Genomic DNA, 11,934 nt, shown 5'->3' on the forward strand with positions numbered 1-11,934 from the left:
AAGGCGTTTATCCGTAGCCATACAGGTTCTGTAGATCCGTCAGGAATTCTCATGGGCGAGTGGAAGTGGAAGCAAGGCCGGCGGGCAGGAACTAGTGATGCAGGGTTGACCCTCCGTAACCGACGAGCAATGGCATCACCATAGCAAAGCACGCTGGACAACAAACGGCATTGACCCCTGTAAACGCTCAACAGGCCATCGATTCCCGGATATATCCCACTTGCGGTCGCGTGCATGTCGCCGCCGTCCAGATAGCAGTTTCCCGGCCCCGGCCTCTAGTTACCTATAGCCCCTCCTACCACGGCCGTCCCACATTGATCACCGCCCCAGCAAATAAGCCAATCGACACACCATGGCGTTTCTCTTTCGGAATAAGCAAAAGAATAATCTTGAGCTCACGCGGTCCATTAAAGAGCTCACCTTGCGGCTCGGACAAGAAGACAAGGCCAACCCCAAGGTGCGGCTGCACAATCACCACGACGAGGCAGCTGGGAGACATGGCTGACATGTGACAGGTGGAGGAAGGGCTTGCGATAGACCTACAGCAAATGAAGATTAGGCTTCAGGGCACACCCGGTACTGTTGACGCTTCTTCAGCGCACCCTGTTCACAGCGCTGATGCCCCCCAAGACACAGAAGTGAATCCCGAGGCTGTGTTCCAACTTCTGACCAACATATTGAACGAAGACCTACTCTACGCCCTGGCCATCAACATCCACAAGCTGCCGTTCGAATCGCGAAAGGACGCCCAAGTAATCTTCTCGACGGCTTTCCGGTACAAGGCCGCCGGGCAGGCAACCCCCCAGGTCCTGGAGCATGTCGTCGCGTTCCGGCCAGACATAATCATTGCGCTATGCAGAGGCTACGACCGGCGGGAGAGTGCCATGCCATGTGGCGGCATCCTGCGCGAGGCGCTCAAGTTTGATGCAATCGCCGCGCTGCTTCTCTACGACGAGCCCATGGAGGATGGCCAGACTCTGGACCTAGGCAGCGTGAATCCGGACCTACCTGCGTCGGGAAACGGCGTGTTCTGGAAATTCTTTGGATGGATAGACAAGGGCGCCTTTGAGGTTAGCGCAGATGCGTTCAACACGTTCAGAGTAGGATGTTTGGTTTCAGACCAGTCAGGGCCTGGCTGACATATTTACAGGAGATTCTGACAAGGCACAAGCCACTCGTGGCCACGTTCCTACAAACCAACTTCGATGCTTTTTTTACAAAGTACAACACGATGTTGGTGCAGTCAGAAAGCTATGTGACTAAGCGACAGTCTATTAAGCTCCTGGGAGAAATACTACTCGATCGGGCCAACTACAACGTCATGACGGCTTATGTGGACTCTGGCGAAAACCTCAAGATTATCATGAAACTACTTCGAGATGATAGGAAGATGATCAACTACGAAGGCTTTCACGTCTTCAAGGTGAGTGGTTGTGCTGGCGCCTGCCCAAACCAAGCTGACACGAGCAGGTCTTTGTCGCCAACCCGAATAAATCAGTCGCAGTGCAACGTATTCTGATTAGTAATCGCGAAAGACTGCTTCGCTTCCTGCCTGCGTTTCTCGACGACCGAACAGAAGACGAGCAGTTTATAGACGAAAAGGCCTTTTTGATTCGGCAGATTGAGTTGCTGCCGACAGCACCTGTGGCGCCGCAAAAAGCGGTATCGATGTAGGCACGTAATGCGGATTGTTTTTTATTCTTGTTGCATAACACGGCGTTTCTATTTGGGGCTTCTCAGGGCGTATTCCCCGTAGTAGGCGCAGATTTTGATGATAAGGTTTAGAGGTAGGACATGGATCCTGGGCATTCACGGCGGCGCTTTGTGGAGCGCGAATTGAAACATGTTCAAACTGGGCGAAACCAGTGTGCCATGCCTTGATGTCCTAATGACTATGACGCTACATGTGCGATGCTCGCGTGCAGTAGGGGCAGAGTCAGAGCAGAGTGGGGACGTCTAGACCTGTCGCCACGGTCGGCCATCACGATCACGAGGTGGATCTCCCTCCCGCGGTGCTTTTCCCCGCTTCAGTGGCTTTTGATTGACACGTGGTGGTGATTGGGCAGTGGGACGACGTGTGGCAGGGCCAGGCAGGTTAGGCAGGGCAAGTGTCGCAGGTTGCAATGCGTAACATTGTTCGGCTCGTACCTTTAGGCAGAAGGACAGCATCGTCACATCTTGCGGACTTTGTACCTGCATTATCATCGCAACGAAGCATCCCCTTGACGCACCGTCCCGCTAAGCCCCTGATGCTAGCCCGCTGCTAGATTGCAAGGAGAAGCAGGAAACCGGCCGACATCTGCCCTTGGCGGTCACGCTAGAACGAATCAGGTGCACGCCGTCGAGGAGCATGACGGGCTCAGAGGAGGCCCGGATAGCTCGCTGGCTGCATTTGCAAGACACCGCTACACAACAAGGCCCGCTGCTTAGTCCGGGGAATGAATTTCCTCTTCGTACTCTGCCGTCACTTCCGTCTGACAGCTCTCTCTCCGACATAGACGACGACGACGACGACGACGGCGACGGCGAAGACGACGACAACCACGACAGCACCGAGGGCCCTCGAGTCTCGCTCCGCCCTGACTTCGCCAAACTCATCCACCCGCCCAACCCTACAATGACGGAGGAGCACCCGGCTGCTCGACGAAGATCCACCTCCCTCGCTGGCGCCACTCTACCCACCAAAAACGACCTGAAGAAGAAGCACCGGAAACGTCCTTCGGATCATATTGCCGAAGAGGGCGAAGACGGCTCCTCAGAGGACACTGACCATTCCGATTCCGACTCGCGCAGCGACAGCGACGACCTTGAACTTGACGACATGAGTGCCGACGGCCTCGAGGATGACGAGGAGACGGGCCTCACCAAGCGAGACCGAAGAAGACGGAGACGGAGAAAGAGGAGGAACACCTTATTGGACCAGCGGATCGTGCCCGATGACAGCTACACAAAGGAGGAGAAGAAACTGGCCGACCAGAACCTCATCAGGTCGATGCTGGTCAACTCGGTGCTGATTAGTTTGTGGTAAGATATATAAATTACCCCTTACTGGCCACCTACTCACACACTCAGGTATCTCTTCTCCATCTCAATTTCAGTCTACAACAAATGGATGTTCAAGGAGGCCAAGGATGACGGCGAGGCCAAAAACATCTTCCCCTTTCCGCTCTTCACAACATGTCTACACATGATCGTTCAGTTTACGCTCGCATCGCTGGTCCTATTCCTCATACCCTCCTTGCGACCGCGACACGACTCCCTCAACCCACACGCCCCTGGCGCACGTGCAGAGCCGATAGACCCCAAAAAGCCACTTATGACCAAGTGGTTCTACTTTAGCAGACTCGGGCCGTGTGGTGCAGCCACGGGTATGGATATCGGCCTGGGCAACACGAGTCTAAAGTTCATCTCGTTGACATTTTTCAGTAAGGGTTAATCTACAGCAAAACGCTACCTTGGCTAACATGAACAGCAATGTGCAAATCGTCTGCCCTCGGCTTCGTGCTCATATTCGCATTCCTCTTCCGTCTCGAGCAACCCTCATGGAGGCTCGTCTTCATCATCCTCATAATGACGGCCGGTGTCGTCATGATGGTCGCCGGCGAGACGGCCTTTCACACGCTCGGCTTTATTCTTGTCATGGTCTCGGCATGCTCATCCGGCTTCCGATGGTCCCTGACCCAAATTCTGCTCCTCCGTAACCCTGCAACCGCAAACCCGTTTTCCTCCATCTTCTTCCTCGCTCCTGTCATGTTTATCAGCATATTCATTCTCGCGATACCCGTGGAAGGCTTCTCCGCGCTTTTGGAAGGCCTTTCACAACTTTTCGAATCAAAGGGCACTGGTCTCGGCATTGGCATTCTCTTGTTCCCAGGCGTCCTAGCCTTCCTTATGACGGCATCCGAGTTCGCTCTGTTGAAGCGGACGTCGGTCGTCACCCTTAGCATCTGCGGCATTTTCAAGGAGGTGGTTACCATTGGAACCGCGAACCTCGTTTTCGAAGATCCGCTTACGCCCATCAACCTGACTGGGCTCGTCGTCACGATTGGAAGTATCGCGGCATACAATTACATGAAGATTAAGAAGATGAGGGAGGAGGCACGGATGAATGCGCATCTCCAGAATCAGGAAGAGTATGCACCCGTCCGTACCGTGGATCCGTTGGAACGCGATAGGAGAGGCAGCATTGTAGTACGACCAGGACAAGGCATCGTACGGCATAGTCTCCAACTCGCACCTGGACTAGCTGGAGCTTCGGTCATCGAAAGTCCGGCTCGAACGAGTCCGTTGAAGAGACCAGAAGACCATGAATAGCGTGCATGTGTCTAGCATAGTTGTGAAGCCAGCGTGCGGTTTGGCTATCTTCCCGCAATTTGTAGCATCAGTGGCGTTTGGAGGCATTTTGATGACAGAATGCGAGACACTCGCTTTGTATTACCAGAAATTTATTTTGCAACTTCGTAGTTTCCACGATTTGTGGAAACGCGTACAAATAGGCGCAGCAAATGGTAGTGCATTTTATTTCTGATGCGGTTATTACACGGTGAAATAAATCGTCTTGGCTATCAGGGTGAGTGATCGGCACAGGGAAGCGGGAGATGGGCAACTTGGCCGCCATCCCCCATGCACCTGGGTTGGACAGCTGCCACTCTGCAGCTACAACACTGGCGTTGACCGTCAGTTCTCCATCAATCGCTTTGCCGTCATTCCTTGACAAGAGTTGCACTATTTTAGAGAATCACCCGGCTCGCACAAGCGTGCCAGTGCCTTCGCCTTCACACCCCTGGTGTTTCACGCCTGTCCGAACGTGCTGCGGCCACAAGCCTGATCGTGGCTTAAGTAGCACGAGTCGCCCCTCGTGTACCATATCGCTGCCTGCCTGGTGAGACATCTCCAACTTCGCCTTCACTTCCACCCACCAACCTACACATCGTCCCGTCGAGTCGCCCACTTGCCGCCATGCGGCCCCTCACTACGCTGCTGGCGCTCCCGCTGGCGCTGCTCCCTTCGTTGGCCTTTGCAGCAGACGTCGACATCCAGGTCACCAAAGCTGTCGAGTGCACGCGCAAGTCGAAAAATGGCGATTTGCTGTCGATGCACTACAAGGGCACGCTGCTGGATGGAAGCAAGTTTGACTCTAGCTATGATCGCGGCTCACCGTTCAAGTTTAAACTTGGCGCCGGCCAGGTCATCGCTGGATGGGATAAGGGTCTATTGGACATGTGCATTGGAGAGGGCAGGAAGCTGATTATACCACCGGAATTGGCGTATGGAGACACAGCTAGGGGAACTAAAATACCTGCTGGGTCGACACTGGGTATGTATGAGTGTGGCAATGTGCTGAATCCTTATCTGACGACATATGGCAGTATTCGAGACGGAGCTTTTGGGCATCGCCGGTGTCAAGGCAGAACCTGCGAAACCCGTGGTATCTACACCGACTGCGCAGGCGACTCCAACCCCGTCGGTTACAGACGATAACGTGAATGCCGCCAACGAGGAAGCCGCGCCTGATAACGTAGATAGACCTAGCCCTACATCGTCCTCGCCAGCTGCTCAGCAAGAGACCCAAGCTACCAAGGCTGAGCCTGACCATACTGGCTCAGCGGTCACTCAGGGAAGCCCTTTGGACGGCGAGGACGGCAAAGGCGAGTGCAACTTGCTTGGAGACTTTGCGCTCTTCGTACAGGGTGCGCTTGGGCTCCTTGCCGTCTCATCTCTCGCGGTCAAGCGACTACGAGAGTCACCTCGCCGCCCGATGAAGATCTGGTTCTTCGATGTATCCAAGCAGGTCTTTGGCTCCGTGCTCTTGCATCTCGCAAACGTGCTCATGTCCATGCTGTCTTCTGGTAAATTCGACGTAGCAACTACTTCGAGCACGTCTCCACAGTACACCGTAACAGACGAGCAAGGCAAGCAGCCAAACCCCTGCTCCTTCTATCTGCTGAACCTGGCTATCGATGTACGTCAACACGTCTCTCTCCAAATGGCTAAGAATGATATGCTAACTATGATTCACAGACCACTCTCGGCATCCCCATCCTCGTCCTGCTCCTTAAAATCCTCCACGCGGCCTTCGCCCACACGCCCCTCGCTAACCCCCCCGAATCAATTCGTTCAGGAAACTACGGTGTCCCGCCCCGCGCAACCTGGTGGCTCAAACAATCAGTCATCTACTTCCTTGGCCTCATTGGCATGAAACTCTGCGTTTTGGCCATCTTCGCCCTCTTGCCCTGGATCGCGTGGGTCGGCGACTGGGCACTCCGCTGGACAGAGGGTAACACTGCGTTGCAAATCACTTTCGTCATGTTCATCTTCCCGCTCGTCATGAATGGTTTGCAGTACTGGATCATCGACAACTTCATCAAGGATCCTGAGCATGGGTCTGGTGAGGGTGAAGGACGGTACGGTGTTGTTGGCGAAGACGACAGTGAGGACGAGGACAATGAGGACTGGTTGGAGAGACAGCGTAGGAGGAGGGAGGCGGGTATTGATGACGATGAGAGTGATGTTGATATTGAGGCTTCCGAGGTGGCCCCGCTTAAGGAGGCTAATCCTTCAATCTTGCCCAAGAGGAGTAGTGTTAAGAGTCAGAGGGGCGCAGAGTATGATCCGGCTGTTGATGGGGTCGGGAGTAAGACGCGGACGGAGTAGATTGGGGGCATGGATTCTTCTTCTTTCGGGGAGTTGAGGTATTTTAGTGTTTGTTGTTGTTGTTGTTGTCATCATTGCAGTAGGCATAGATTGGTAGAGGCGTTCATGAGAGTGTCCTTGTGTTGGGTCGGCGCGCCACCTGTTTTTGTGTATAGAACATGGATATACATACATGCTTTTACCGCTTACCTACAAAACTCCTGTTATTGATAGATTCCTGTGGTGCGCTTATAACGTTCGAATTCAATGTAGTGAATTCTTCTTTTGTCTAACTGGGGAATCTGCGTCATATTCATATTCACATCCACGTTCTACAACATGGGCTTAATCTCAGCCGCTTCCTTGAACGTCGCACCCGTCTTGGACCGCACTTCATCCACGGTAACACCATCCGCGAGCTCAATGAGCGTCAGACCCTGAGTAAAATCGACGTCGAATACACACTGCAAACGCGTTAGTCCCTGAGCGAACCCAAACAAAATGACAACGAAAGAGAGAAGCAACATACCAAATCCGTGATAATCCGACTAACACACGCCTTGCCCGTAAGCGGAAACTCACACTGTTTCAAAATCTTCGGCCTCCCCTTCTTATCCGTATGCTCCATAGTAACCACCACCTTGGTCATCTGCGGATTACTAACCAGATCCATGGCGCCTCCAAACCCCTTGACTTTGCCGGGCAACATCCAATTCGCCAAATCGCCATGTGCGGAAACTTGCATCGCACCGAGGATAGTGAGATTGATTTTACCAGCACGGATCATGCCGAACGACTCTTCAGACCCAAAGCACGAAGCACCGGGGAGTAAAGTAACCGTCTCCTTACCCGCGTTGATGAGGTCTGGGTCTTCTGTTCCTTTTTGCGGGTAAGGGCCTAGACCCAAGATACCATTTTCAGACTGCAATTGGACTTCTACTGAGGGGTCTACGAAGGAAGGGGCGAGCATGGGCATGCCGATACCTAGGTTTGCATACATGCCGTTTTTGAATTCCTTAGCGGCGCGACGGACGATGCGTTCGCGTTTCGATGCCGTGTCGCCTTTGCCGAGGTCGGCAGCGAGGGCTTCGTTTGGGTCTTTTGCGTTTACTACTTTTTCAATCTTCTTCTCTGCGGTCGATTGGATGACGCGGTCGATGTAGATGCCGGGGACGTGGACGGCGTTGGGGAGGATATCGCCGACGGGGACGATGTGTTCGGCTTCTACGATTGTGATTTTGGCATTGCGGGCCATGGCGCCGTTGAAGTTTTGGGCGGAGAAGCGGAATTGCACGTTTCCTAGGCGGTCGGCTTTGTAGGCTTTGATGAAGGCGTAGTCGCCTTTTATGCTTTCTTCCATTATGTAGCTCTTGCCCGCGAAGACTTTGACGTCGCGGGGTGTCGAGTATTGGGCGACGGTGCCATCGCCGTTATGCTTGAGTGCTAGTTCTCCTGTTTGGACGACGGTGCCAAAGGCGGCGGGTGTGTAGAATGCGGGGATGCCGGCACCGCCTGCTCTACATCTTTCTGCTAGTGTTCCCTGGGGTGTGAGTTCCAACTCTAGTTCTCCTGTGAGGTACATTTGCTCGAGAACCTTGTTCTCGCCTACGTAGCTTGCAATCATCTTCTTGACTTGTTTGCTTTCTAGTAGTAAACCCAGACCTCCTCCCACAACGCCGGCGTTGTTGGATACGGCGGTTAGGCCGGTAATGTGTGGGGTGTTTTTTACTTGTTCGATAAGCGTATCTGGGACACCTGAGAGTCCGAAACCACCGCACAGAAGCGTGCTGTCGGAAGACATGTCTTCAATTGCGGCTGCAGCGCTTGGGTACACCTTGTTGATCTCATTGCGACGAAGCGATGACGAGAAGGAGCGAGAGAGGTTAAGATATGTCTAACAGGGTCAATGTTTGCCCAAGAAGCCTCAAGAAGTCTGGAGTGGATAGTACTTTTGTGGTGCTTCGCGAAAAAGTACGCGCTGTGCGGAGGGTGAGGGATATCGACGGCATCTTGGGCGAAGTATATCAAGAACCTGTAGTAGAACACAAACAATGCAATGTCGTCTTTACAGAGACCAAAGAGAAGGGGCCCAAAGAATTATAAGAACAGAGATGTGGAGGTCCTCCGTATTATCTGTATCCCAAACACTGGGCAGCGCGACCTCGGGATACGTTAGTATGGTTTGCATCGGCACGTATGGACGGCGAACGGAACTGCGCCGGCGCGGAATGTGGAGGAATTTGGAGCGCCTGAATTGCGGAGAACGCTGGCTCGCGCACGGGCCAGGCCGTTGGAAGCGCATGGTGATTGGGTAGCGAGGCTGACTCAGGCAAGTGACGGAATTGTTATCCTCGTCGGCCCCGGAACACGTCCATGGGCTTGATTGCTACAACCTATCTTAGTCCTTCCCATAAAACAACCCAGTTTCTAATAATACAAACTACCAAATTTATCTCATAAAATCATTCTCCAAGGCTCTAAAAAAGCCAGAGGGATAGAAATCTCCTTCCACATCCATGGAGTAGTCTGGGAGCGGTGGGAAAGTCGATAGATCAAAGTCTGGTAACTCGGTTGCGACAAGATTTTGAAAAGCATCAAATCCTGCCCAAGGGAGATCCACGCCCTCCATAGCGCCAGAGTCGACTTGTCTTACTACATCCGTCGTTCTTGCCAAGCGTCTCTCCTCCAGTAGAATGCGCGATACTTTATTCAATGCATCAATTGTTTTCGCAAATGGCACAAAGCCAGGGCGTTCAGTCGAAATCTGCGCCATGGCAAGCCCCATGTTTTCTAGGGCCTGGATGTCGCTATCACATTCTTCGGGCTCAAGGCAGGCAATGATGTGCTCGTATAGAGTGAAGATGGCACAGAAGGGGAAAAATGTCATAAAACTGGCTCGCTGTTAGCAATTGTACTGATAAATTTCCAATCGCCTTACTGGGTGCAAACAGTCCTAGACCTGTTGGTCAGGGTCGGGCTCGCATAGAACTCGATGATAAGAGTCACAATTCGTCGAGCAGCGTGGAGTGTTCTAGCTCCTGGTCTGGTCTTCTGGACTAGTCTCTGCATACCGATGATGATAGCGTATATAGTCACTTGAATCAACGTTAGCCGTGTGTATAATGGCAAGAACAAAAACAGATAACACATACTAACAGCATCTATAATGAGACAGCGGTAGTCGTTTGATATGTCTTCGTCGTCCATAAGCCTTTCTAGTTTCCACTCGGCCATAATGCCTTCGAGTTGAAGACAGAGTTTGTCAACCTCAAGGGCAACACCTTCAATATTGTCCTTTGTGTTACTGGCAAGATTAAGCGTTTCTGTGGCTAGACGTGTGATCCGTATCCAGACAATAGTCGTGGTGATTTTCGCCGCTGAGGCGTCTGTATCACGATAGAAATCCGGTGGCCGGACATTGTTAGGCGACCACCGCATCATAGCGGGCTTCCCAAAAAACAACTGAAACATCATGTCAATGGATAAGATGTGCCAGTAAAGATACCGGTGCGCAACTCTCTCAGCTTCTTCCTCAAAACTCCTCGTCGGCGTGACGTCGAGCTGATCTATACCTCTGGCTCGAAGATAAAATATGCTTTTACAATGAAACTTCCATGCCAGCTGATAGTCGTGATTGTTAATCGCGGTCCATGCAGTCAGGGCAGCAGTATTCCCGTCCAGGTCTGTCATATCGGTGTCTTCGAGCCAGGCTGGTACGCTCTCAAGGACTTTCATGTACGCTTTCGTTGTTAGGGAATGTCCTGGGCCAAGTTCTTCAAGAAGCCCGTAGTACAATGCGTTGTAGTACATGACGCGCGTTCCTGACTTTACGACGATATGGGGTGAATCTATCATCTCTGGAAGCGCTCGAAGAAATTTGATGTCAATCGTGGAGAATGCAAAGACGCCTGGCACGGCCATGGCATCCTTGAGATTTCCAAATGAGTCAATATACGCTCGTGCCTCTGTAGGAGATAGATCAAGTACTACATTATGCGCCTCTGTGCGAAGTCTCAGATTGCCCAGGTCATCAAGAGCCTCGTTCAGCAACACCAGGGAGCTATCGATGCGGTCACGGGCCTGATCGCTTCGAGGCGTCTGGCCCGGCGTCGCAGCTGGAGTTGCTTGAGTTTGGAAGTGCCGTCTCGTTGCTGAAGCTAGTCGATAAACCCATGACTCCTGCCCATCATCTACACCTGATGACGTCTCTGGCCATGGTGGGAGTGCATTGCTTTGAGCAGTTCCTGGTCTTGGCTCTGACGTTGAGACAGAGGGAGTGTCTTCGTCACTCGTGCTGCTGGTCTGCTTTTCGAGTAGCTCTAGTCGCTGTTGTAGATGCTCGATAGCGTTTCTGTGTTTCCCCAATCCTCGGGGTCTTGGGCGTCGTTCCACATATTGGCATTCTGCATTCGCTGCAATGCATTGTTGACATATTGGTTCGTTCCTACCACACTTGATCTGCCACGTATGTCAATAATGTAGCTCATGAAAACGAGCATAACAACCGCGGTAACAAGGTGTGGTTGCGTTCGGGTAGCCTAGATGTCTTCACACCATGTTCATGCAACGTAGCTAGCTCAACAGAGGCGCATTTAAGCCACTCGTGCTACTCTGTAGGCGACGGAGGATTGTTACAAAAAGACATGCGCATACCTTCTTGCGCTTGCAGCGAGTGCACTGCGAGTGATGTTAGCATGTAGGTACTATCTAGGTAGTTATCGTTATCGCGGACATCCACTTACGGCAAGCTTCATATCGATCCCTGTGCGAATCCAGCCCAAAGCGGGAAAGGTTCAGCAAGAATAGATAACGTTATGCACCACCAAGAATCCGGGGAAACTATCTGCAAATCCTAGACTGTATAACCCCAGATGCGTATGCGTTCCTGCGGTGAATGCTGTGACCAAGTTGGGGGCAAGCCGGACCCTGAGGTTTTCGCCGAAACACCGGACGCTTTGACTCGCCGGATGTTCGGACAGCTTTTTGTTTGCGCACTTCCTGCTTACTGTCTCATCCTCGGTCTCACTGTCGCATCCTCGGCTGTCCAGTGTTATTCAACAGCACATATAGTTCTTGGGAGGGGTCTGGAGTGTCCACCACGGAGTTATGATGGCTTACGATGATGGATTTTCGGGCTTTCAACCCCTACAGCAACAACGCACGCGCCGTTGTTTGAAACGGCCATAATGTTCAACAGATAATGTTCGCTGAGTTCTCTGCGCTTATATCTTATAAATTTAATTTCTTCAAATCCTAGTCTTCGTTCTCAGAAGCGTTCTCCAAGTCGAAAAACAGCCTACA

The 11,934-nt window shown here is 52.3% G+C and overlaps 5 protein-coding genes across 5 annotated transcripts; 3 read left to right on the forward strand and 2 right to left on the reverse strand.

Moving 5' to 3' along the window:
- Positions 1-548: 548 nt before the first annotated feature.
- On the forward strand, positions 549-1,674 carry PtrM4_024240 (Mo25 domain containing protein; the record flags this gene model as incomplete). The annotated part of the gene is made up of 3 exons (XM_066103603.1): positions 549-1,100; positions 1,151-1,423; positions 1,471-1,674. 3 exons carry the CDS (start codon positions 549-551, stop codon positions 1,672-1,674), a joined length of 1,029 nt encoding a protein of 342 aa, XP_065965805.1.
- A 943-nt stretch (positions 1,675-2,617) lies between these two features.
- On the forward strand, positions 2,618-4,314 carry PtrM4_024250 (RhaT, Permease drug-metabolite transporter (DMT) superfamily; the record flags this gene model as incomplete). Its single annotated transcript, XM_066103604.1, has 3 exons — positions 2,618-3,024; positions 3,073-3,425; positions 3,473-4,314. The coding sequence occupies 3 exons, from the start codon at positions 2,618-2,620 to the stop codon at positions 4,312-4,314; spliced, it is 1,602 nt and encodes a 533-aa protein (XP_065965806.1).
- A 645-nt stretch (positions 4,315-4,959) lies between these two features.
- Positions 4,960-6,654, forward strand: PtrM4_024260 (FK506-binding protein 2 precursor; the record flags this gene model as incomplete). The annotated part of the gene is made up of 3 exons (XM_001932200.1): positions 4,960-5,317; positions 5,370-5,962; positions 6,022-6,654. The coding sequence occupies 3 exons, from the start codon at positions 4,960-4,962 to the stop codon at positions 6,652-6,654; spliced, it is 1,584 nt and encodes a 527-aa protein (XP_001932235.1).
- Positions 6,655-6,965: 311 nt separating this feature from the next.
- Positions 6,966-8,642, reverse strand: PtrM4_024270 (AtoA, Acyl CoA:acetate-3-ketoacid CoA transferase, beta subunit; the record flags this gene model as incomplete). Its single annotated transcript, XM_066103605.1, has 4 exons — positions 6,966-7,097; positions 7,163-7,759; positions 7,862-8,527; positions 8,583-8,642. The coding sequence occupies 4 exons, from the start codon at positions 8,640-8,642 to the stop codon at positions 6,966-6,968; spliced, it is 1,455 nt and encodes a 484-aa protein (XP_065965807.1).
- A 440-nt stretch (positions 8,643-9,082) lies between these two features.
- On the reverse strand, positions 9,083-11,387 carry PtrM4_024280 (Fungal-trans domain containing protein; the record flags this gene model as incomplete). Its single annotated transcript, XM_066103606.1, has 5 exons — positions 9,083-9,524; positions 9,572-9,728; positions 9,786-11,091; positions 11,287-11,310; positions 11,376-11,387. The coding sequence occupies 5 exons, from the start codon at positions 11,385-11,387 to the stop codon at positions 9,083-9,085; spliced, it is 1,941 nt and encodes a 646-aa protein (XP_065965808.1).
- Positions 11,388-11,934: the final 547 nt, after the last annotated feature.

The sequence above is a fragment of the Pyrenophora tritici-repentis genome, chromosome 1 (assembly GCF_003171515.1).
Source record: "Pyrenophora tritici-repentis strain M4 chromosome 1, whole genome shotgun sequence".
NCBI lineage: Eukaryota > Fungi > Ascomycota > Dothideomycetes > Pleosporales > Pleosporaceae > Pyrenophora > Pyrenophora tritici-repentis.